Source organism: Syngnathus floridae, chromosome 9 (assembly GCF_059516105.1).
Source record: "Syngnathus floridae isolate MCC-2025c chromosome 9, RoL_Sflo_1.0, whole genome shotgun sequence".
In the NCBI taxonomy this organism is placed as follows: Eukaryota; Metazoa; Chordata; class Actinopteri; order Syngnathiformes; family Syngnathidae; genus Syngnathus; species Syngnathus floridae.
This window is the reverse complement of record NC_142421.1, coordinates 6,913,410-6,939,467: the sequence shown is the minus strand read 5'-3', so window position 1 is coordinate 6,939,467 and position 26,058 is coordinate 6,913,410. Positions and strand designations below refer to the sequence as shown.

The 26,058-nt window shown below is 40.9% G+C and overlaps 1 protein-coding gene across 4 annotated transcripts in view; it reads left to right on the top strand.

Annotated features, from left to right (window-relative positions):
- Positions 1-1,592: 1,592 nt before the first annotated feature.
- LOC148393214 (A-type potassium channel modulatory protein KCNIP2-like) overlaps positions 1,593-26,058 on the top strand; it is a 57,448-nt gene continuing 32,982 nt past the window's right edge. For 3 of the 4 annotated variants that reach the window (XM_088384140.1, XM_088384135.1, XM_088384136.1), the window contains exon 1: positions 1,593-1,888. In XM_088384140.1, coding sequence (XP_088240266.1) covers positions 1,819-1,888 — 70 coding nt within the window. In that variant the 5' untranslated portion in view covers positions 1,593-1,818. Of the gene's footprint in view, positions 1,889-25,068; positions 25,284-26,058 lie in introns of those variants that run through there. The other variant, XM_088384139.1, reaches the window with a different exon arrangement.

Genomic DNA, 26,058 nt, shown 5'->3' with positions numbered 1-26,058 from the left:
AAATGAATGTCAATCATGTTTGAAATAAAACATGTTTGAGTGGTATCCACTATATTGTGTCACTTGATTGTTTTGAAGTTGCAACTGCCTTTGAGATTTCTCTTATTTCATGGATCGAGGTAGAGGTGATTAAAGACTTGATTTGAATGCACAAACACGCATCTTTTCGCTTTAGGGCTTTCAGTAGTGATTTGTGCTCTTAATATTCATAGTTCAATGCCAAGGGCAGGTGACTCACCTTGAAAGTGCACTAAGAGCCAAAGGGTACATCTCAATTCTTTGATGCATGATCCTTCACCTTCTTCCTCTATTCCCTCTTTCCACTCAAACTTAAATTTCAGACTTTTTACCAAGCATCCCTGATGTTAACTAAGAGTTTTCATATTCATCTAATGTACTGTATGTATACTATTATTATATATATAGAACATTGGTAATAAAATACGATGTATTTTAATAAAAGTGGGTGCTTTGTGTGAATCCACTGTCAAGTTTCATCATAAATCCTTCATCAGCATGCTGCAGTCTCAGACGGCCGCCTCATCACTGACTCTCTTATTCTCCTTATTTGCCGCGTGTATCATCAAATCCCCTCCAACGCGACGTAAATCGATCTAACGGCATCCCCTCGTCCTTGCCTTCATTTAAAATCTGGCTCCCCTCATCTCATTTTATTCAGCGCGGACAGAAATCCAATCAGTGTCCAATCGACCATATCAGTGAAATATTTTGTTGGTTTTGGTTGACAGGAAAATGGAAGCCCTTTGGTTATTGAGGGCCTCTTGTTTATCAGAAATAGACAAACTCCGAATGAGGGGAACTTTCAGAAATGAAAGTTGCCTCATTCTACGCTGTGCTTTGATGATTCAAAAGAATATTTTTGTAGTTCCACGGTTTGTGGTCAGCAATGATAGTTTGGATGAAAAGAGTTTCAATGTGTTCACACTAGTCAAATGCTCCAAAATCAAATCTTTGTAATGTTTCATAAGATGGTTGGAGATTAAGAAGTGTCTGGTGATGGTCTCCGTGAAGTCTTGACATTTTATTTGTCTATCAGTAAAAAGCATAAATGTAAACAAAGTCTGCACAGTTGAGGAGCCACACACACTGGCGCCACCTTGGCACATCTTTCTACATGCTCGTGTGAGGTGGTTGCAACATAAAACAGAGCAATAGCTAATTAGGAATCATGTGCCGTTGCCGAGATCATTAGTTGAGAAGCAATTGATGAAAGTTGGTGTAACATCTCTGAGTGTGCAACCATAATTAAGACTCCAAAAACACTATCATCTCCTCACAAAAGTCATAAATTGCACCCAGATTTTACAATTATTCCTCATTTGCTATTTTTTGAGGGAAGCAAACCTCATCACAAGTGGTCACAGAAAAGAATCAACTATATTTGAAGATGCACTTTTGACATTCTATAAGGGGGTGATTTTGTGGATAAACAAACAGATTAAATATAATAAAATGTGGCTGAATAAAGGTTTGGAATGCAGAATTGTTCATTTTTGTGCAGTTGTCCGTGGTTGGGAGAGACGGGCTTTTTTTGTCGACCTCGTGCGCGCGCGCGTAACGCTAGTGAGGGCGGTCGCAGACGCGCGCACGGCTCACTCGGCAGCAAGACGCACGCAGAGAAGACTGGCAATTGCACGCCTTGTGTTTTGAAGCTTCATGGATCGGGAAATGAAGCTCGTTAACAGGTGTACGCAATTCGCATAAGACAAATTCAAAATACCCTCCATTGGGGAACCAGGCAACAGTTTTCCTCCTTTTCCTGGCGCGCTCGGAGGAAGACTAGAATAAAAAAAAAGAATGAAGAACAAAAACCGAGAAAGCTTGACCGACTCCCGGGACCTGGATGGTTCGTACGACCCGCTGACGGGTGAGTGCTTTCAGCCTTTGGGCCACCGCCGGGTGTCGTTTGCTGTGGAAAAGATTCAATATGTTTTCTGCAAGTCCTCCTAATTAACTCCAGGGATGCTGAGCGCTCATAACCTGTGCTGCACAAGTTTTTAAGTTGACATACGGCCACTTGGTGGTTGGCTGCATATAGTTCAGAGGTTGGAGATTTAAATCTGTGCTCACATGTGGAGTTTGCATCTTTTTCCTCTTTCCAGTGTTTGGCCTCCCACATTCCCAAAATATCATTCATTGGTTAAGTGGTTCATTGTCCGTTATTTGTCAATGCGGCAAGTGCCTAGTGATTATATGCCCAGTGATTTACCAATCCAGGGTGGACCATAACTAGTCATTAATTAATTGAGAACTGATTTTTTTTTTTAATGGTAATTTTCCCATAGGAAATAATGTCAATCTTGTAAGATATTTATTTTCATTTTTTTTAACCTTCTGAGGAAACGTTTTGTAACTTGTGACTTTCTTATTTAGAAGAGAAGCCCATATAGGCAGAAAACATGTTCCTTCTTCTATTAATGAACCACATACAGACCCATTGTCATGAAATTTCTGATGATAAAAGTAACAATTATAAAAAGCAATGAATTGATTAATCATGCCCATTGCTACTTTTTACTCCAATATGGTGACTTGCTATAACAATTGGATTGAAGGGATGATGAAACTATATTGAATCTGTTGCATGTGTTTGTTTGTGTTATGTCGGTGACTGCTGTGAACAATTTGATTTGTGATTGTTGCTGACCAGGCTGAGTGGTGGTGGTGCTTTGGTTTACACAAAGATAAACGATAAGATGCCTGGAATTATTTTTTTACGCTTTGACTTGAAACACATTAATCGGCTGAAGCTTTTTATCCGTGGACTAAAAAAATAAATCATAAATCATTATTCCCTCAGAAAATGAATATGAGTGCTACAAAATGCTGTTATAGAGAGAAATCTTTTTTGTTTGATATTAAATTTTATAATCCTGACGGCTGAGCCGTATGGGAGTATGTTGGAGCACTGCCATTGTGGGCTCGCTGTGTTTTTCAACACTTCTTGCGCTAAGGCTTTAGAAAATTCTTTACACTAGTAGACAGAAATGTCATAAAAAAACATTTACAGGTGGATGCACAGCATCGTACCTCATGCATCAAGTGAAAAGGCATTTCATTGTTCTGCCTGTCAGTGAACATCACTGGCAAAGATAGATGAACAAAGATACATTGTTTGCAGTAAATCAATAAGAATTTTCAGACCAATTATATGAGACTAGGTCATTTCCTGCAGCACGCCTAATGATCCCTCATGGAAATACGCATGTGACAAAAGTGGTTGTAAATTTCTGGATTAGTAAATGGTGCAATCTTTTGACATCCGTGCCTTCATTGCTTTTCGGCTTGTTGATGAAAAAGGCCAAACTTTTTTCTTGGTACTCTAAAATGTGAATGCTTGGAACCATGATTGCCTTTAGTGGTAAACATCTGTGTACGCTTTCATATGCTTTATGACGGAATGTAAAAATCCTCATGGGATGAAGAGTCCCGTTCTTGACATTTCACGACTCATTTCATGGCATGCCGTGTGAGCGTACCTGTGCATCCCACGACCCCCCTCTATGAGCAGTCATCTCTCTCGTGGGATGTTTTCCTCCCCAGAGCAGCCTCCTGAGGTCATAGCTCTCATCCGTCCTGGCTAATGTGAGCGCTGTTGAGTGCCATCTGCCTAAGCAGCATTCCCAGCTCATGCTTGAACGCACCTCTGGCTTTGCAGAAGAATGACGTGCTCTCTCGGGCAGCTGTGCTCCCGACTGCTGCGTTTAAAGCCCCTTAAACGACTCATCTGCCTTTGGAGGTACAGTAGAACCTCAATTTAAAGCATCCAGAACCAAAAAATATTGTCCAGTTCACTCAAAACACTCCTTCTAAGATAGCTGTTCAAGGCTTTTAGTTCCAGAATTGGCTGCAGTTGCCAGTTAATGGCGCTGTGGTGCCAACAGTAAATTGACTGGTCACGTTTCTGGGTCGCGCTAGTCTCGTCATGCATAAAAAGACGTGCAGTAAACTAGAGTCAGCCGATGCGTGTCAATGTGGCAGTCATGTTGGTCATACTGAAGTTGCTTTTGTTTCGTGAGGCGAGAGTGTGTGGGATACAGCACCGCCACTTCTTCTTCGCTGGTCTATTGTTGAGAGCGTAATAAAATGTCAGCAATAGAAGTTTGTGTTAGGTTAATCAAAATTTACACTGCCACTTGAATATCACTTGAGTGTTGAAAGTGTATGTTGAAATGTCATGACTGTCATTAAATGTCAATGTTGAAGTGTGACAGACTTTTGAAAGTGACTCTTCAAAGCAGATGCTGACAATTGTTGTCTACTTACAAAAGCATTTGAAGACTTACTTCTATTGTTGTATTTGGATGTCATAATAGGCAGTGTGTGTTCATGCCGTGACAGGTGCTTTTCTGTCAGGGCCCCTACGCACACAAAAAGCTGTACAGCACAAGAATGGATTATTAAGTGGGATTTTGTGTGGGAAGGGTAGCTTCAGGTGAGTCATTCTTACTTGGAAGCAACGTGTGTTTGGCTGACGGAGTGTGTGTGTGTGTATGTGTGTGTGTATGTGTGTGCTCTCGCTGCTAACCTGTGTTACTTAAAGGCAGCGTGGGTGTTCTCAAATCAACGTTCAAGTGAAATATGACCCTCTAGAAATAATCCCCCTCAGCCTGCTACATTGTGCTGGTGGAGCGTTCCGCTGTGCGTGCGGTAGGCTGCCTCGCGTTCCCTGTTGTGCTGGAGAGCAGCGACTGAGAGATGAGAGGTAATTATAGAGGTGCGCTGCAGTAATCTCCTCTTCCACCTCACAAGGCACATAGAGGGATCATATCACCTACACAAATGAATGATCTTATATGCGCACACACTCATGCGCTTACACTATTCTATACACACCATTTTAAAAGTTCTTCCTGTCCATTTAACCAAGTGATGATGGATGTCACACACATCCTACTCACTGACTCATGCGGTGCCCCCCGGATAGAATGAGACTTTTACCGTTTCTGAATTAAATTGTTTTCAGGGCAAACTAGTTTAGATTGTCACTTTTGTTGCAGCAGGACTCCTAATAGCTGATTAAATACGCCATCAGGGCCTTTGTGACCCCCTGCGGTTGTCTCTGGGCTTTTCTCCCACACTTGTTGAGCTTCCCTTTCATCACTCCTCAAAATTTGCCTCCTTGGAGAGAGTAGAAGTAGGAGAAAGGAAAAGGCGGTTGATAGCTCTGTGTTCGGCTCTGTTAGGCTTGCAAGCATTGTTACTCTTACAGCACACTTTGTCGATGCATCACTGGGTTTCCCCAATGGAAGCTTGAGCTGATGGGAGCTGCCCAAATGAGTCCTGAGGACAATTTGACTGGGTGAAATTGCCTCTTAGGCTGGTCCCAGGTTTTTTTTATTAACACCACCGAGAGTGTCGTGGCCTCTCGCTGACTTCCATGCCGGCAGCGTGGGTTTAATTCCCACTCAATGATGGTGGGACCAGGGTTGGAATAGTTTTGGAATTCTCATTAGAGTTGAGTTCTTATTTTAGTTTCTAGTTTTTAAAGCGGGTTTTCCTGAAAATGCTTTGTTTGTAGTACTTTTAATGTTAAATGATTTATTTTCATTTTGTAGTAAACGCTCAACACAAACCCATCCACAAAAAGCATTTCCGACACGGAAAAACAGCTTTCCTATTGAGTTGAAGCCTGGAAACTGTTTAGGCCCGTTCAATGACACTCTTGTTGCCATGCCCGTATGTTTTGGCTCATCGTGTCGTGATAATGAGCATCTTGTTGCATCGCTATAATTCCTGCTTGTGTATCCCCAGCATCTAAAATATTTACACCTTTCCGTGAGGATATTTGCTTGTGGAAAAGATAATGTTGCTATAATTGCCCCATCTACAGTTTCCTTGGCGAGCTACCTCCAACTGTACCGGTTATCTTTCTAAATAAATCCAATGACAGTTCCCCCACCCCCTCCCGCCCCCCTTGTGTTGCACTCTAATTTGCTCTTCTTTGCCCTCCTCCCTACCTCCTTCGTCATAATTACATAATGCTTATGTACACTCACCAGCCACATGTATAGTCTAATTAGCAAATCGAAAAATGTGTTAAAACCTTGTTTTGTGTGACACTGTCAGGGAGGTATTTAAAGATGAATGTCATCATGGCATCATCCAGAAATGTGTGTTTCCAATATTTGACATCATTACAAACATCATGTTAAATGAATACCCTTGTTTGTTGTTTCACTTTCTCACACTTCCTCTTTACTTCCAGTATTCAGATTTCGCTTCTCAGCTTTCTCAGTATCTATCCTCTTACTCAACTTCCTGCCAAAAACTGTCTCCTCCGGTCCACCTCTACATGTCTGTCAGACCACAATGGGGACCGCATTGAGACAGGATCAATGCTAACGAGGTTTCGTTTTTGACCCAAACTACAGGAGGCGGCCAGGCGATCGTTTATTAAAATGAGCACCGGCTCGTGTCTTGCTTTGTCCAACTGGCTTTCCATCTCTTTGCTCTAAATGTTCATTCAGAATTGCTTACAGAAGATGGAGGACGATGTGAGGTAAGGTCAAAAGATGCAGAATGCTCGCAAAGTAGATGGACATAAAAGTTCAATGGAACTTCTCCAGTCTAATAGCTCGACAAGGTTATATTCATTTCCAAGCAATTTTCCCCATGGGAAATGATGTCAAGTGGATGCATTTGTTCCAGACTCCAGTTTTTGCTATCTAAGCAAAAATATATCTGTATGATGAAACAAAAGTAAAATAAAACTACTCACCCTTGACTGATGTTTCACTGTCAAACTATCTAGTTTTGGGTTGCTGCCCCAGTTGTACAAGTGAGTGCCACTTTTCAGTCTCGTGCGTGTAATAGCTGTGTGGATGTCAGTAATACACTTTTGAGCCTTGTCACACATTTTCATCAACTGTCTGGCAGCTGGGTGTTGTCTGTGAGGTTGACATAGGATTGAGCGGACATGGAAGGGGGGGGGGTGTCTTGAGTGATCTTCCTTGCGCTGCCACTCACAACATTGGATTTGCATTAGGGGATGATTTTCTGTTCAATAACTCTGGAGTCGTTTTCCAATTAGACTGGCAGTCACTCACTCATCAGTATGTGGAGGAGGAGAGCTTGGCAAACAGCCCAACTATGTTACTGCTCAGAAGCTATGTAGAACATCACTCAGATCCACTCACTGTGGGTATGAAGCAGAGAGAGAGAGTCCTTTGTCATCAGATGCACGTGTCACCTTTAAGAAGCTGGAGTCATGCTGAGCACTGCAAGTGTAGGTGTGTGTGTGTGGTGTGGAGGATGCCCGAAAGGTGTATTAAATGTCTGGATGATTTGTCTCTCTGACATTGCACTCTTACCCACGATATTATAAAGAACATATTTAATTTTTAAGTCTATTTTGGAGAGTACACAAAGTGAAATGTAGCTTTGCACCCTGCTGGGGGAAAGTGAGTGCAATGAGGGTTCCTCGGTAACAGCGTCAGTGTGACTGACAGCAAAGAAGTGAGGGAAAGGAGGAGAGGTGGAGCTGATTAGAGGAACCCTGGGGTATGGCACTGTCACTCTCCAGAAGAAACACGTGCACACACAAAGGCTGCTTTTGACAGAAGGTTTAGACAATAACAGCAACAACACATTTATGCGTACACACTTTGAATTAATGCATTGATTTGGATTCAAACATGAAACATCTGGAACCATATGTTGCCTTAAAGTGATGATTAGTGCCTATTAGAGTAAATTAGTTGAATCTTGACTTCACATTTCTTTTTGGTCCAATTTTTATTGTGTTTTCATTGTAATGGATTTAAAAAAAAACAAATAAAACCACTGTAAAACTCCTTTCTGGTCACAGAGGTAAACATCAGGTAGCTTGTTGATGAGAGAATTTGACATGTTGCTGTCAACTGACTGCTTTCCTGTAACTTATGATTGAAGTGAATTGGAAGAATCTTCTGAGAAAAGTCAGTGAAGTCAGTGTAGCAGTTTAAAGCTGTGTTGTTTCCAAGTACTGTCTGCACATTCTATCCTGCCATGTTTTTTTTTAGTTGTTGAATTACTTGGTTCAGCAGAGAAATTACAGTGAGCGACGAAAAGAATACAGTCTGTCACGGGCATAAGAATTAATCATACAATGGTATTGAATCTCGACTAGAAATCCAATATAAAATGTGAATTGGAAAAATTTAAGTATCGAGGTTTTTTTTTTTCTGGTTTGTCTGCATAGAAAAAAACACCGTTGGTCAAACACTTTTTGACCCCTCTAGATGACTGAAAGGTGTGGAGATTAAACTCCCCCCCACCCCCACAAGGCTACGTAGACTTTTTAAAAGTTGAAAACAAGCAAGATTGATTAAATGCAACACTCAGGCTGGCAAGAGCCAAAAGCTGCAAGAACACCGAATGAGGTTCTTTTGCTGCTGTGGAATATACACTCACTCACCACAAAATTAGGTACACCTGCACAATGCAATGAGATCCAATACAAGGGCTGCTTTGGGACTTAAAATTTGAATAGTCTCTCATTTAGAGTTTTTAAAAATTCAAATAAGGGCATATTTGATTTCTTGTACATGTTTATATATTGTATAAATATTTGGGTTTCAAAACGATGTTCCTTAGTGATACTTAAAGTTGTAGACTCTTCTTTTGCCTCTTTTGGACTTTCCTTATTTTGATGAAAGTATCACATGACTAAGATGATCGGTGTGACTTATATACAGAGGCGCAATTGGATGGACTCTATATATTCGGTGTCTTTGTGCTGTGTCAAATTGCCCGTGGACTAAACCCCTGGACTCCTTGCCAGTCAATCACAGGGCAGACTGGCCTGAGCACTCCAAATCAATTGGCTCATAATATACAGTAACCTTTGCATTCTTCTCACTTTTGTCCTTTCACTCACACTCCATCTCCTCCTGGCACCTCCCAAAAGTGATTACTCACACTCCAACCTGACATCGCAACAGCGTCCTCCCTTGGTGCTCTGGCCCGCCACCAGAATTTCATGAGAGTTGATCGAGTCTAGTAATCAACACACGCACGCACAATGGCCGTGCAGAATCATCTTCTACCTGTGTGCCTGAATGCGTTGCAGATGAGGACGGATGTTGAGAAGAAAATTCAAGATTCCTTAGTAAGGGAAATGTTGCTCTGCCGAGTTGGCAGAATAATATGCGCGCTGCTATTTATGTTCATTCTGGAGCGGTGGTGAGGATGTTCAGGATTAGACTGCAATTTATTGCAAGTCAAAACTGTCATATTTAATCCACTCACAGTACGCCTGCAAATTGCTTTGCTTATTAAGATTTCAAACTTTTGTCAAAGTGTAACGCTGGTCTCTCCTCATCTTATTTGTAGTCACGACAACTACGTGAAGGAGTTTTCTTTCATTCCACAGCAAATACATGACTCGCACTTGTCAAGCCCCACCCGCCCTCCTAACATGGATATTGTACCAATTATAATCCAAAAACAGTTTAACACGATTTCAAACTTGTCTTGCCACATTAGCCTTAAAAGCTCCCCTGCTAGATTTAGAAAAAAAAAATGCTAGAACTACAAAGACTCTTTAACTCGCTAAAAACCCAGGCTAAATTTAGCTCCGCCCTAACATACACAGCCTGTCTTTCAATTTTTTATTGGAATGATGAAAAATGTAGTCAAACACTATAGTTGCATGCTTTCACATTAAATGATCTTTAAATTGTTTCTTGTGTCTGCTGAAGGGGAATTACTTGAGCAATCACACTTGCGCATACACACACCGAGTCATTAAGTGGCTAATGATTATTAATGAAGCCAGTATAACATTTCTTCATTGAAATATGAGCTTGTTGCTTCACCCCCCCTGTGTGCTGATGAGCAAGCGATGCTTTGTTGTAGTTTGGCAGGGAACAGAAATTGCTCGTAGTGTACAATGAAGTCACTGTCTCAATAACTACTCGCATCTTATGTTTCCGTATGTTTTTTCGCTGCTTTACAAAGTTGTTTAAAGGTCATTTACCTCATCTTTTTAGTTTGAGTAGATGTTGACATTAGCTGGTTGGCTGGTATCAATTTCCCCTCCGACCTCAGCTGACCTAAGGTGCAGTCAGGTGATTTACTGTAAGTAGATGCAAAGTTAATGGCTTCACCTTCAGCTCTATCAATGCTTGGGTGCCCACAAATTGTGGAAGGCAGGCATCAGGTGTTGCGAGGGAAATTTATGTGTTGTTGTGTGCAGGTTGTTTATTCCTTAAAAGATGATGTATGCTCTTAAGTTTATTCACCGTCACATTCATCACGACAAAAGGTTTTGTGCTACACCCCCGTAGATATATTACAATGTGCAATTGGGATATGCAGCGTAAAAAAAATTGACTGGCTGGGTGACCTTTAAGGTGTTCCGGTATTCTCATAACTGTGATCCAGTTCAGTGCTAGCATACAATATAATCGAGTGCAATGGTTATTTCTATACTCTTGTGTTGTCAATGCTTTTGTAAAACAAACAATCATTGCGTTTAATGTGAGCAGGGCAGCCAGCCAAACGAAAGCGCCGGCAACCACGCCAGTACTTAAAAGCATTTTAATAAGCTCAGATGTGTTCCTGCAGATGATGAAAAACGAAATAACCTCGTGCTCCAAAGAGGCTGCTCTTGTATCTCATGGGCTTTTTACTCACTGCTGCTTGATGGGCGGTGAGCCAAATGCAAGTTTCATGTCCTGGTGCAGCATCATCTTCTGATAAGTAGATGCTCTGGCTCAGAATTTGGAGACCTGAGCATGAGACATTATTTGGGTGTAAACTCGCCTACTTTAGCCAGGAATTTTGTTTTCTAATTGTGAAAAATGTGAGCTGTTAGCGCCAACTACGGGACACAGGTGTGGGTGAAGGTCAGCTCCCGTGGTGGAGCTCATTAGCCCGTGTGGGTGTACCTAATGTCATGGCCCATAGGTGCATGGAAAAGACTGCTGCAGCTGCTCTTCGTCAGCCAGCCGCACGCATGTTATCCAACGCTCCCAGGAACAGACAATCTTCTTTTCTTTTTAATCATTTGTTCTTTGGCATGGGCCGCTGATATCCCAACGTCTGATGTCATCTTATGCAACAAAGGGGTCGGATTTACAATTTAATCCCGCCTGGTTTGTTGAGTTACTGCTCAGCCTGTGAAGGCGATTTGAAGCGATGTTACGAGCAGGAAACAGGTCCTGACAAATGATGTAAAATAAAGGAGACTTTAGCATGTATATATATATATATATATTTTTGTATATTATAGTATATTTTATATAGTTTATATAGCCTCCATCCAGCCAGCTGTGCTAGCCACACCAGCTACATGAAAAAGTGCTTCATAAACAATTGAAGTTTTTTTTGAAAATAAAATTTAACATTTTTAAAATAATATAATAAAAATAAACACTATTTATTTATTTATTATTTATACAATTTATTTAAAACATTTTTTAAATAAAATAATAAAAATAAACACTATTTGCACAAGTGTACACACCCTCTTGCACATTCCAGGTTAAAGGTGTGTACAGTTGCGCATTATTTTTAGTTACCTTCTTGAAAATATATATTTTTTAAATCGAGTAGTACTCTTGAGTTGTAATGAATTTTTTCCAGTCACCCAGATTTTGTGTTGCACTTAAGAAGGCTGCGGCTGTATCTGCACACATATTCCACACCTTGTGTTTCCTTTTTAAGCAAGGCAATTACGCCGAAGAGCCGTAGATGGATTGCTTGAGTGTTTAAATTTGTGCGTGTGTGGCATCCCTTCAGCGGCGGCAGAGAGAGAACAGACAGCAAAGTACAAGCGTGTGCTTGCGCACATCTTTCCCAACGTCTGCTTAGTTACTCCAGATGAGATAAATTGGTTCCTCCGTGTCTTTGTTTCTCCCCTTCTTACTCAACTTTTAGTTTGACATTCACTCTAAAGATAGAATGGAACAATGAAGACCAGCCGCTACAGTCTTAACAAACAATGATTGGTGATTCGTGTGACTTTTAATTTTCGGGCATGCAGATGAGATTTTTTTTTTTAATTTAATTTCAGCTACACTGCAAATCTAATCACCTTTCATTAATGGTCTACACTGATTGGGTCGTGTCAACTTTCCAATTATGTTTGAATGCTGGAAAAAAACAGTGACTGCAAGTGAATGCAGAAATTTTGACTACACTGGATTGTACCCGCTTTGAAGCTCAATGCACTTTAGTGACCAGTATGCAGCATTCGACATATTCTTGTGTCCTTGTGCAGAGGATAATCGAGGTGAGTTGAATGCTGTGTTTTGACTAGTCTCTTTCTAAATATCCACTCTCTTTGATAAAAAGGAGTTAGGAATCAGCGGAGGATGCAAAACAATAAATAAAAGTGCAATTTTGGCACAACAACAAACACTCTAGGATTTGAGGAACCAGCTGATGATGAGCGACTCGCCTTGAAATCCACCTTGCTCTCATGGTATCGCTTTCTTCTCTGCTGAATGTGCAGTCTGCTTTGTTGCAGCGGCGACAGAGAACCTCTGACAATAATCCTCTCTTCTCCTCCTGCTCCATCAGCCCTCAGCCTAAACAACTCTTTTGTGTCATGTGCGGCATCACGTCGGGAGTGTCGGCTCACTCAAGCAGGCGCTCTTTTCATGTAGCATTTTGGCTGGTCATAAACTAGTTGAGCTTTGATTTCATTGACTTTCAAAGCATTGAGATCAACTCTATATGGAATAAATCGTTCCGCGGTACAAATCGTCACCATCAAAAACCCTTCAAAATTCCACGGTCAGCATTTTGTGAGGCCAAGTTGAGCTGCATCATCCGCGCACACTCGAGGTGACCTTTAAGATAGCTCCTAAATGACAACAATGAACAATCTGTGAAAGTTAAAGCGATTACACCAGTGGCGCGTCAAGCTAAACTTTAGATGAACTTTCTGCATCACTTCCTCCCTCTTTAATTAAATTGTGTAGCGTGCTATAATGACAGACATTTCAGCACGAGTCAGGCTGAAACCGGCGAGATTTAGATGTGCACTCACCGAGGCTTAAATTTATCACTTGTAAGAATGGAAATTTTATCTACATTTGAGGTACAAGACCAGTCAAAAGCTTGGACACACTATGCTATGCAACAGCAGGAGAATCATTTCAAAGTTGATTTCAAAAGTGAACGATTCACACACACGCTCGCATGAATACACACAAAATTTGGCTCATTTAGATCCCCGCACAGGCCAAATAAAAGTGTGACATTTCTTAGGTAAATACCTTCCATTTTCCTCATCCTTTTCCCAATGGCTGCCCATTTGTCTTATCGCCCTCTGCCAGCTGCCGCGAGGTTGGCTTCGGGTTGTGTGTTACTCTTCCCCGCTCAGCCCTCCCCCGTGGTAATATTGAAGGGGACAGTGATTTGGCACACTTCCCACGTGCTCATAATAATTCCAGTTTGCATGGCTGACAAAGAACCCACACTGGAAGAGAACATCCCCATTTGGTGGGTAACACCGAGGCATCGTAATAACACCAAAGCAAAGAATTTTTTTTTTTTTTTTGCTGGCTGGCTGTTACCTGCTTGTTGTTTATGACAAACTCCATTTTTCTCGCTCCAGCCACTCACTCAAGCACCTTAATGAAGCACCCGGATTGGGAGTGTGTTTTTGTATTTTGCTCAAGGTTTGCCCCTCTGTCTATATGGGCCGATTATTTTCCGATTTAGTGTCTTTAAAGCGGTTTGGCAGATAGTATTTGAGTGAGCATGCACAAGCCAAGTTGTGTAATGAAAGATGAGCACCAAATGCTGCAAGGTTCCTGAATTCTTCTTTTACCTTAAGCATCTCCGAAATGATCCATCTTAAGTTGTGAGGATTTTTCTGGGCGCATATAAACATTCAGCCGCACTTGTATGCACACTTACGGACAATTTAAAGCCTTCAATTAACGGAACACGTTTGCTTTTAGAGTAGAGTCGAGATTGGAACCACAAAGCTCAGAGGTGTTTGTCACACCTGACACCAAGAAGCCTCCTGGGTTCTATTGTAATCATTAAGTTGAACAGTTTAACTGTATAGACATTTAATTTCCTCCCTCCTTGCATTTTCAGCTCTGAAGAAAAATAGCTTTTCTACAACGGAATCTTTTCTCTACACTCTCTTAATTAAGAGGCTGCAACAGTGACAGTTTTCCCATCACAATTGCTATAGTCTGCTCTTATTAGACTGCGGTGCCAAGGCTGCCAACAATAATGCTTATGTTTACGTTGCGCCCGGCATAACTTTCAAATTACTTCGGCACCAGAGGCACTTGCAACGCAGAAGACCGCCTGTTTAATAAAAAGAATTCGTTTTTGTTGTCTATCCGCACTGGTACTGCCGTGCAGTTTGTGGATGATGTGAACTTGGTTAAAAAAAAAGATGGAGAACATGAAGTTATCTCTGAGAATGTGAGCTTCATCAACGCTGACAACTGCTTAGGGCAGATTCCTGTAATTGTTAATTTTCCGTTTCGTCCGCTATTGTACTTTGAGTTAACAAGTTTAAAATTGTTTTGTGGCTTCATGGTCAACTCTGAGGGATGTTTTCTCCACAGCGATGGTGCAGCTTGGCTTTTAATACCTCAAGGTGGTTACCCACATGAGGGTCACTTCAACCATTAACCTTCTTGGGTAAATCGGGGGGAAAGCCAAACAACTGCCTGTTTGCTGGTGTGTGTTTGTGTGGCTATAATCCGGGATATCTGATATCAACCAGCAATGGCCTCAAGCGTATTGGGCTTGGGCTTCCATCCTCTCCATCTCATTTTCTTTATCCCTCTTCTAAAGCACATTTGAACCGTGGTCTCAAGGCAGCTTAAACTAACAGTGGCGTCGTCGTCTCTGTGAGAAAGGAAAGCCGGCAGCTTGGATGCGTTTCGCAAACACCTGCGGGTGCGTTACAGGATGTTGGCTTTTGCTTGTCTGGAGAGGATATGGAAAGTGGTTCAAAGACAAGCTAAGAGGAAAACAACACCTGGCAGTGGGTTTATAGTTAGAATTAAGCTCATTGGGACACTTGCAAAAGTAGTTTCAGTTTCTGTAGTTTTAGGGCATTTTTAAGGTCTTTAAAGTACAACACATGTTCAATACAGGCATGCACAAAATGCCGTTTGGTTTCAAGGTGACATTTTGTAAAACTTCAGTCCATTTGGCCATTTCCAGAGGTCCTTTAAAAAAAAAAATGTCTAATGTGGCCCATATTATAATCACAAACACAAGGCAAATGGCTGACACAAAATAGGAAACTCGAGTTTTTATCATTGGTAGCAAGCAGAGGAAAGAAAAAAAAAAACTTTGCATGCCAACTTGCAATTTTTCTATCTCTGCCCTGCACTTATTGCAGTAATTTTGAATTCTGCTTTAGTTTGTGCTGTGAAATTTTAGGTGGTTGAACTCGGTACAACCTCGAGGTGTGTAACGACTGTGCAGATACTCCACAAATTGATCTGCTCTGTGTGCATGTGTGCGTGTGTGTGTGTGTGTGTTTATAATGTGGAGTCCTTTGCTTGAAGAGTGGGTCATTTTACAGCCATTATTGCTGTCAAGAGATGTGACACTCATTCCTTTCAGCTCGTTCCCAGGGTGTCACTGCTGTTATTTTGCCACGTTCGCCCACTTGTTTTCACTTCTTTGCTTGTGCATGTTTGCTCACCGGAATACATGTGCGTGTGTGTGGGCGTGTAGTTTTGTCTAGTGTTGCAACGTATAGCCTTGGGTGCATGTCTGTCTAGAAGTGATTTCAGATATAGCAAAGAAACTTCATTCAGTATTTATGAGCAATGTCCACACATGTTGTTGTTACACAGCCACTTTCCTGGCAATGTTTGACTCGGTTCTCAATACATTGAACTGCATCATCTATTGAATGATGATGGGCCACTGGATTCTTATTTTGTGAATTCTCACCCCGAAAATATGTATAACAATGGATATAAAAAAAAAGTTAAAAAAGTTAAAGTCCCAATGATTGTCACACACACAACTGGGTGCGGTGAAATTTGTCTCTGCATTTAACCCATCCCCGAAGGGAGCAGTGGGCAGCAGCGGTGCCGCGCCCGGGAAGGCAGTATGCATTTTGTATGAAAAAAAAACATCATGAAAACTTCACTAGAACATTTTGGGGTTTTGTAAGGTTTCCCACTAAGGTTTTGGATTTATGTCACGTTCTACTTTGTGAAAATAAATATCTTCCTTTAGTGCGTTGAGCCAAATGTTGAAGATGATGCTCCTTTTTATTTATGATCTTTGAAGGTTGCAGAACTTTGGACTCGTAGTCATACTTTTCAATTGGCACTCCAGTCCAAATAAATCTTATTTTCTGGCTTCTCAATTGCTGATATAGCTATTGCCTGAAGTCTTGACATCCTGTATTTCATTTTGGCTGACAGCATTGAAGGTACTGTGGATGCTCAAAACTCATTTGAGGATGCTTGACCTTCAATTTAATTAATTTAATTCATAGAGTGACGGAATAGAATGAATTTGCTTCAGGGGAGCACATAAAACTTGTTGTTCATAGTGAATCTATATGTAGGTGTAGATTCTTAGTCATCCAGGTTTGCATCATCCTCAATGGTTGAATCCAAAATGTTATTTTAGTTTTAAGGGTTATTGCAAAAAGGTTCTTGCTGTTGCCTGATGTGGCTTCTAAATGACTGTCTGTAAAAAAAATCTGAAACATTTTAACCATGTTTCCTTCAATGCAAGGGCAACTTCCAGTTGGATGTTTCTAGATTATTGCTTAACTTTTTTCCAATTGCTGTTGTACTATTGGGCTGCATTTTCCTTGACATATATTCTTGTTTACACCAACTACAGTACAGTAGTGTTTTTAACATTCCCCTCCACTTCCTTCTTTTGGACCATTCCTCCACACTGTGTCTCAATAGTTAAGCATCAGAATGAATGCAGGCGAGTAGATTGAGTTGTGGGTTTATAACGGGGCGGTTTTGCGAAATTGGTTGGCAGCGATAAGGTCGATAAGAGTGGGACTGATAAATGAATCTGAGAGAGAAAACAGCAAAAGTCTTCCAGGGAAAGTAGCCTCTGAATGTTTGTGCAGACGAGTGCTTCCAAAAAAGGGAGCAAGGGCCAGTAAGACTGCATTTAAATGTGCCACAGTATATATTATGGATAAAAGAAAGTTGGGTGAGCTTTGAAAGCTTCTTTTCCTTCACCGCTCGCCCCACTGTACCTCGGGCTGCTTTCTCTTTCTCTCTCTGTCACCCATGCAGTATAAAAGAGAGATGCTCCGCGGGAGGCAGGAGCATAAGGTTTATATCCTAACGCAGAGTGAAGAAATACTACGGAGAGGATGAAAAAGGGTCAAATAGCAAAAGATTTGGCAAGCCGGATAAACATTTAAGTTTGGTGGAAAGAGGGAAAAAAGCAGAATCCACTTTTGACATTACAAAGGAGAAACAGTGCTGTCTCAAGTTTTTTTCTTTGGGTATTTGGAATTGTACTGTAAACCTACTTGGAGCAGAAGCCAAATATTTTACAACTAGCAAACATTTCAAATACAAAAGAACTACAGCTTTAAGTATAATAATTACAGTATATGGTTTTCCAAAGTGTTTGTACCTGTCCGCCATGAAGGACCTTCCCAATTTACACTAGGAAAATCCTATTTGTTCCTCACAGATGCTCAGCGCTGCATGTCTGAGTGGTTCATATTAGTCACTGGCGAGACTGATTCAATCAATAACTAATTTGGTCTTTTTGACTAGCTTACTGTGTCTCGCTGATGGTTCTACTGATATTCATTGTTTGCCGGAAGGTTGTGGCTTACGGAGAATTCCTAAAATAACATTGGCTTTTTTTTTTTTTTTTAATTCAAATTAGCGTGTTGCTGCCGTTTCACCACGCACAATGTTTATAGTCGGGAATTAGACGTGAACCTCTCAAAAAGTCAACTGTTTGATACAGGTACACACTTGGGTAGCAGCTTTAAAGTGGGCGGAATGAATTCATCCTACTTACCCTGCTCCTTCTGTTACTGATCCATCACTGCATGTACACCCACCTAGCCAAGCATTTTGATTTTCATTTAAATTAACCCGCAACAGCTTCACATTTACATCCCGTTGTGGAAAATCTATATAAAACAAAGGGAAGCTCAGTTTCAATGAAAATTCAGCAACAAGTATTTGTTTCCTTACTTAGTAGCCATTTAGGCACTGATCATTTTTATTATTATTATTTAAGGTTTCTTTGAAGTGAGATAATTACAGGTATTGCCAATGTTATGATATGGAATATGTTTGGCTTTAATGTGCTACATGCATTTTAATCCTTAAACTTGTAATACATGAGTGAAAATCTGTTGGGGCGGAGTTTCTAGTGGTCAGGAAATTTAGCCTCCTATGAGTCTGTGCAGCTTATTCAATGCTTGTCATGTTCGTGTTTACATCGCAGATGCTGTTCAAATGCCGCAGTCTGTTGCATGTCTTTTGTCAGCTTGTTGTTGTTGTTTTTGTGCGATGGCGTTCACCCCCATTCACCCCTCTGGCTGCCTGCCTGCATGTTGAGGATTCGAGATGCGCAACTACAAATATAGAAACTGTAACTGGAAGAAGTATTAGAATGGTCCATTTCATAACACCCATAGCTGATATATCAATATATCTTGAGGGCTGTACAGTAAGTACGATTAATTTGAATTCTTGTTAGCAAAGAGGGCTTCTGAATTATTTTGGTGACTAGAAACACACCATAGGCAGGCAGTTGTTCGGAATGAGTCAGAATTTCCAAAGCTCAGTGTTAGATTGAAAACAAAAAAAGGTGCTTTCAAAAGCCGTGTATTGTGTCAAGAGGAGTTCAGATTACATTGGAGTTGGCGTTCATATGCTACACTTTTCATAATGACAACTGCTATTAGTGCTCTCAGTGAAGATCAAGTTGATCTCATGAAACCGCTTTTAAAGGGCCTCGTGCGGCTCTGTTAGGATTCATTTGGATACACTTTTCTCGATTAACATGAATCACCTTTGCTCCCTTGAAAATTCCACCGGTGTGCACGGCACAAATACTTTTCCTATTAACAAGTTATGGAAAGCTTCCATAGTTTGTGTGTGTGTGTGTTCTTTGGAAGCACAAAGCTAATTAGCATAGGTTTTGCCCTACTGTAACCCTTCAAGCAATTAAGAGTATTCAGTCATGTATTTTTCATCCCATGCGAATGACGAATATTAGTGCCGTACCGATGGGCTAAGATGTATCACAGACATAAGCATGAAGCACTGTTTTTCCTCCCAGAGTAGATATTTAAATTTTTGTTTTGTTTTTTTGGAGGTTAAGGCTGGAACAGATTAATTACATTTTCACTCATTTCAATGGGAAATGATGATTTGAAGTGTTTTGAGTTTCTATTAGTGTTGTCAAAGGTATCGCCATGATTAATAAAATAGCTAATGTAGAGCTAATTCTGATTTGCGTATTCAAAGAACTTTAGTATGGAAATCAGAATTGTAGTTCAAAGTCAAAAAGAACAAAGTCTGATCTACTCTCGTCTAGGAAAGGATTTTGCTGAATTAAAAAGTAGTTCAGACAAAAAAAAAAATCCTGAAACGTACATGCACGCGCACATGCAGGTGAGTGTGAGGAATGGCAATCAGGTGGATGGCGGTAAATTGCAATGAAGGTGACCTGTTGTTCTGGGCCAGCTGACAGCAATGGGACCGAATCCTCCCTGTTCTATTAGGAATGATTATATCATTTAGATACAGATGGTCCATTTAACCCAGCAGCTGTCTTCATCTGACACAGCAGACTGGGCCTTTTGCTTAATGGCTCCAGAGAAGCCATCAAGGGAGGGGTCCAACTGAAATTACATGAGGCTTGTCGTCTCCATGGTGGTTCGATATTGTCTCGCACCAGAACCCCCCGTCCCAAAAAACCAAAACCCCCCCAAAAACGGACTTGTTTTGGTCATTTTTTAGCCCTGTTTGTGTCTATTTCTTCATATTAATGAAATATTTAGCAAACACTTATCATTTTAAGAAATAAGCATTTTATTTCCTTCTACACAAGTTCTATTAAGCCACATACTGTCTTAACAAAGCACTCAAGATGTTTTCCAAAACATAATTGTGCAGAGAAAAAATAAGCAATGAATGTTGCAACCCAGCCACAGTTCATGTCATTTTTGATTACCTTTCTATATTATACGTTTATTCTTGCATTTTAATGAGGGGGTGGATAGTGTTACTTATTAGTCCATCTACATCCTACCCACGCTGATTTTCTTTTTTTCTCGCTATCATCTCTCATCTGGAGTAGACGAACATGAGCTACATGTTAACTGTGGTTTAGGGGAGGACTGCTGCTGTAAAGTAGACACACTCTGAAAATAGAAGCTCTTTTTTTCCCTCCTCCTCCTTATCCTTGTCCTCCTCTTCCTCCTACACGAGCCGCCATGCTCAGAGGGGTTCCGTCTCTCTGAGGCGCTCTGATCTTTCAGTTGCCAAACCCCTGCTTTGTACCTTTTAGATGAGAAAGAACAGGTCAGAGGGCTTACATGCAATCATGAGAAGGGGAACATATTTCCCCATTAATGGCCCTTTTATAGTCAATTTTTTGTCTGCTACAAGATTCATTGCCAAATGCGCTGTTTTGTGCTTGACTTAACACCACAAAACAACTCCTTTAGAAATGCCCTATTTTATATAGAGGAGGGAAAAAAGCATGTTAGTCAGGGATGCAAGCATATTAGTCACATTGGTGCAAGTGCATGCATTTTAATGCCCCCACCAAATAGTTTTCCATCATGAACTGTCAACCCGTGCTATCTGGTTGTGTGACATAGTGCATGTGTTAAAGGTTTGACATCTCCAAGGAGTTGTGCATGGTCAGTTTTGGCAACGTGGAAGACACACAATGACTCTTGAAGGGTTGCTTACGGCTCCCTCCGGTACATCCCTCTGTTCATTTGTACGACTCGCGGCTCTCTCGAGTCTGACCACTTTCCATCATCAGCCAACAACCGACAGCCTGATCCCGGGCTGCCGCCTAAGCATTCTCTGAGGCACCCGCAGGATATAAAAGTCAGGAACTGTTGATGATTGGTAACATTTTATGTCCTTTTTTTCTCCCCTCTGTGAACCATTTCCTCTTAATATTTTGTATCCTGATGTCCTGAAAGAAATAATGAAGCAAATTTAGCGTCCTCGTGTGACCTCTGTGTCTCATCACAATTCTCCAGTATGGATTTGCTTTCATACGGATGGTCATAATGCATTGCTGAAATTCAAGTGTACTTTTGCAATCATGGGTATTTTTCAAAATGAACATTTTAATGGCATATATTGTTTCTATCTGATTGATTTAGAAAAATATGCTCAATATAGAGTTGTGGGGCCAACTAAAAGTCTGCGTCTGAGATTGCAGAAAAACTATTTTCTGTTAGTTGACTGCCCTCTGCTGATTGTAATGAGTTAGTGCCACTTTATACTTTACTTACCTTATGATTTTTTTGCAGTCTATAATTTAGGGGGGGGGGGGATTCTATAGTTTTGAAAAATAAAATTGATATGATTTAACGATTTAGAAAAATATGCTCAATATAGATTTGTGTTGGCCAACTAAAGGTCTGCGTCTAAGAATGCAGAAAAAAAACTATTTTCTGTTAGTTTACTGCTCTCTGCTGGTTGTTATGCGTTACTGCCACTTTATACTTTATTTACTTTATGCATTCTATAATTTTAAAAAATCGAGTTTGAATTTTAACAAGCTAGTAAATTTCTAGATCTGGTATTCCTAAAAAAATGTGTCTGTAAGCCAAGTGTTTTTGATCCTAAATGCATTTTATTATAATGTACATATGAGTATGTCTGCATTACTGTGTGTGTATTGCGTGTATGCTCTTTTGTAGTTTCTGGTCTTCATTAGATTTTAATGTCAATGTGTATTGCGTGTATGCTCTTTTGTAGTTTCTGGTCTTCATTAGATTTTAATGTCAATGTTTGCTTTCTTCAATGACTCATCTGGGTTCATGAACTACACTATTTGCCCTCAGGGTTGTCTGCGTGCCAGAAAGCTTTTTAAATGTTTGCCATCAGATGGCGCCAGTGTCCTTCATAACAGCTTATGTCTACAACCACTGCATGCAGCAAGTTTGAAATAAAACAAACATTGCACTCTGATATTAAGATTTGTTTTTAATAAATGAACAAAAGTGCCAAATATAACCATGAAATATTGTAAAAGAAAAAGTTTGCAAATAAACATATATTGCAGCATCACACTAATAATGCACACAGTATTAATATAAACCATATAAACATATACTTTACTACAAGACATTTACTTCAAGATAGCCAAACAGCCACAAGAGGGTGCCATAAGCATTTGTGACTGGTATTGGTAGTGTCCATGAGTACCTTAAAATAAGGCATGAATGTTCTAATATTGTCACTGAATAGGTTTCACTGTTTTGTTTGCAATTTGTTGCTTAAATTGTCAAAGCATTGCAAACACAGATGCTTATCAGTGCTAGAAATTTAGTACAAAGCAAGAAAAGGCCTGAAATGCAAAACTATGCTATGGTTGTTTCAAATACACAAAGTGTAATTCTCTTTGCTATGTTTTACCTGAGCCATGAAAATCAGCCTTTCATATATCTGTCAAAATATCACCACCATGCTTTTGCCTAATTAAAACTAATTCACCCTTCACTTTTGTGCATACTTGTTACTAAACTACCATCATAACACATTTCAAGGTCGGTAAAATGTTAAGGTGACACAGTAGCAGAAGTAATGCCCAAAGATGTGACAAATGAGCAGATCACATTGTCAAGTTCATATCACATCTGGGAGTCTCATATAGTGCAAATAACACGATCCGATATAAGGCAGCTTGTCGTGCACTCATGTCTCCATTGCACATCCCTGAAGACAAGTGTTCCCACCTGTGTCTCTGCTCTTCACTCCTTCCTCACTCGGTGCTCTGTCGCTCCCTCCCTCCTCCCTTCAGTCATGCGCTCTTTCTAAATAGACTGTTGAGTGGGTCTCAGCAGCTGCAGCCTCGGGTTAAAAACATATCTGTGTGTGTCTTGGCCACATACTTTTTGTATCACATCTGCCCTCTCAACTTGCGCTGGGCCCTCATTAGCCTCTCTTACAAAGCGACACCTCCAAAAAGAGCACATCTGAGCCGTAAGGGAACATCTGGCATTTAGCCGCCTTTATTTTCTATACAAAACCGAGATAAGGCTGCCGCAAATTTGTGTGCTTTCACCATGGCATCCCCAATTAGATAATTCTGATTATTGAACAATCAATTCCTCTGGATTTTTTTATGTGTCCTTCCCAAGTTTAAGCTTAGAATAGCAGGCAGAGAGCAGGTAAGGTGACACACGCTTATCTCTCCTGGAGTTTGAGAGGATGTAATGATGTTTCTGCATTGACTTGGGGCTGAGGGCAATTCCAAGGTCTTCGAGGTCTCCGTCCTAATTATGGCATCCACTCCACCGACAGCACACACATCTCAACTGCACCATCATGTCAACAGTGCAGTGAATTTGAGCCCATTTCCACCACTTTTATGGCTCCCGACAGACAATAATTAGGCAGACTATTTTTACTCTCTTCACGGTCGCCACTTTGACGTTTAATTTAATTCCAGGCTAATGGCGCTAAACACAAAATGGAGTTGCTAGGTGGTAATTAATTATATCCCTGATTGGATTTATAGTTGGTATTTAGTGTGTGGCAGACAGAGCTTCTCATTTTGTGTGTTTCATGGCAGTATAATGCTAAGAAAACCAACAAAAAAATATACGTGTACCATTAAGAATTAATAAAAAATTGCAATTCATTTTTAAACCCAATAATGATCACATAAAAAATGTGATTGCCGCTTATTTACAATCATGTGATTGGATAGGTATAGCCCTAATAAAAAAAGGAAGAAAAGCCAAAGAAAACTTAAAACAAACTTGAGCTGGTATGCGTGTGAATGTGAGTGTGTGTATATGTCTGTGTGTGTGTCTTGTTGTGTGTTCCTGAGTCAAACACTCGTGACTTTTAAACGTAACTTGGGGCACATTGTTTGTGCAAAGTGCGCTACAGCATTTAGATAAAACATCTGTTTGGCAATTGAGTGAATTCCTTTCTGACCTGCAGCGGAATTGGGTATCTTTGTCTGTCTGGCACACACATAAAAAGATGGAATCAGTGGGTTGCTGTGGCAACGAGGCAACAATCTCCCTTTTTAATACAGTGTGGAGTATGAAGCTGAAGTGGTGGCAGTTTGGTGGGCTAATGCATCTTAATGTGTGTGAAGGGGGCCAAGGTGAGTGACTGCAATGCCCACTTGAAAGAACATGAAAAGAGGCAGAAGGATGCAAATGGTGGCTTTCTATATAATCACCTTATTGCCCAAACCCTCAAGCTTTAACGACTCCCCCTCGCTTATCCTTCAGGGACACGGCGTAATCTGCTCATCGAAGCATCTCATTTGTCCGGCACTGTCCTCTTGATGATCAATTCTTCCATCCATACGCCTCTCCAGCTCTCATGGCTCTTCACCTCTTCCTTTTATGTCTTTCTCCCTTTCCTCCGTGCTGTGCTAACGAGACAGAGAGACAGAGACATTAAGGCGACTGTGCGACGTTAATTAATGGCTTTGTTTGGTTTCCTGTGACACTTTTCACAACCTCCAGCTGCCTTTAACACGCACATGCGCACACACACACACACACACACGCACACACACAGGCTCCTGCAGACTGTCATCGTCATATGAGAAGTGACTGGAGAACTGTAGAGGAAGGAATAAAAACACATCAACAAGAAGCAGAGAAAAACCACCAGCTGCCACTCAAAGCATCTCGCCTCGTAGTACACACACGCACACGCGCTCAACAATGCATCCAGGGCCGTAATTTTCCGCCCTACTCAGCCAATGAGAAGACGCGTCTACTCACAATGTTATGGGGAGGAGCGATGGACAACGTTTGTGATTGACAGTCAGCACCCTACAGGTGGAGGGGAGGATGGAGACAGACAGGGAGGAGGGGGGAGAGGAGGAGGAGGAGAAGAAAGGCATCGGCAGTGAGACTTTCACACACACATACACTCTTACCTACACACACATACCCAGAGTGAGTTCCTCCCCTGCTACCTTGGGCTCCTGCTCTCCCAGGCGCACAAGCCATCCCGAGTGCTGCTAACATCAGCTCCAGAAAAGCTGCATCAAGATGAGCCAGTGCAGGAAACGCTGCAGGAGGCAGCTGACCAAGGTGGCTCGATACCTCTACCGCTTCCTCATGGGAACGCTCACCCAAGGTAAGGCAGCCCGCAAATATTCACACCCGGACGGCCAAAAGGTTTCATTGCTGCACTCTGCGTCTGGCAAGCTGGAGGAGTTGGAGTCGGTTTAGTGGTCTGGCTGTGATTGTGAGCATTATGGCTTTGCTCCTTTTGGTCCACAGTGACAGTTACGCTTTCTTTTGTGTGTGAGTGTGGCACAGTTCGAAGCATCAGAGTGTATGTGTGACACTAGTGTATGAGAGCGAATGCAGTACTCTAGACTTTTACGGGTGTCTCTATAGTGGTTGTGATTGAATTAACCTCACATGACTTATCTATATTAGTATATATTACATTTAAATTGTCGTTTATACTCAAACCTGTCTATTTAATATATAGCATACTTTGAGTGAAAGAAGTAATTCAAACTCATAGCCCCCTGCTAACACTTTAATAAGATGTAATTAGTACTTTTTCAAAATCACACTGACTACATTAATACATTTTATCTTAAATGTAAATATATTTGTAATGTTTTGTGTTCTATTTATAGATTAATTTATGATTATCTTACTTTTATAATGTGTTTCATTTTTGTTAGATTAAAAATCAAAACTTTTCTTTAACTCAGTTACATCATGAAGTAGTCCCCACACCCTTAAATGTATTTTTTATTGTCAAAGCAATTAGTATGTGCAAGCATGATGCTGTTAGGATATCACACACACGCACACACACATATTCATCATCAACGCCTACGTCCTGCTGCTTATCTCACCTCTTGCATTAGTTGTATGAAGTTTGTTGACAT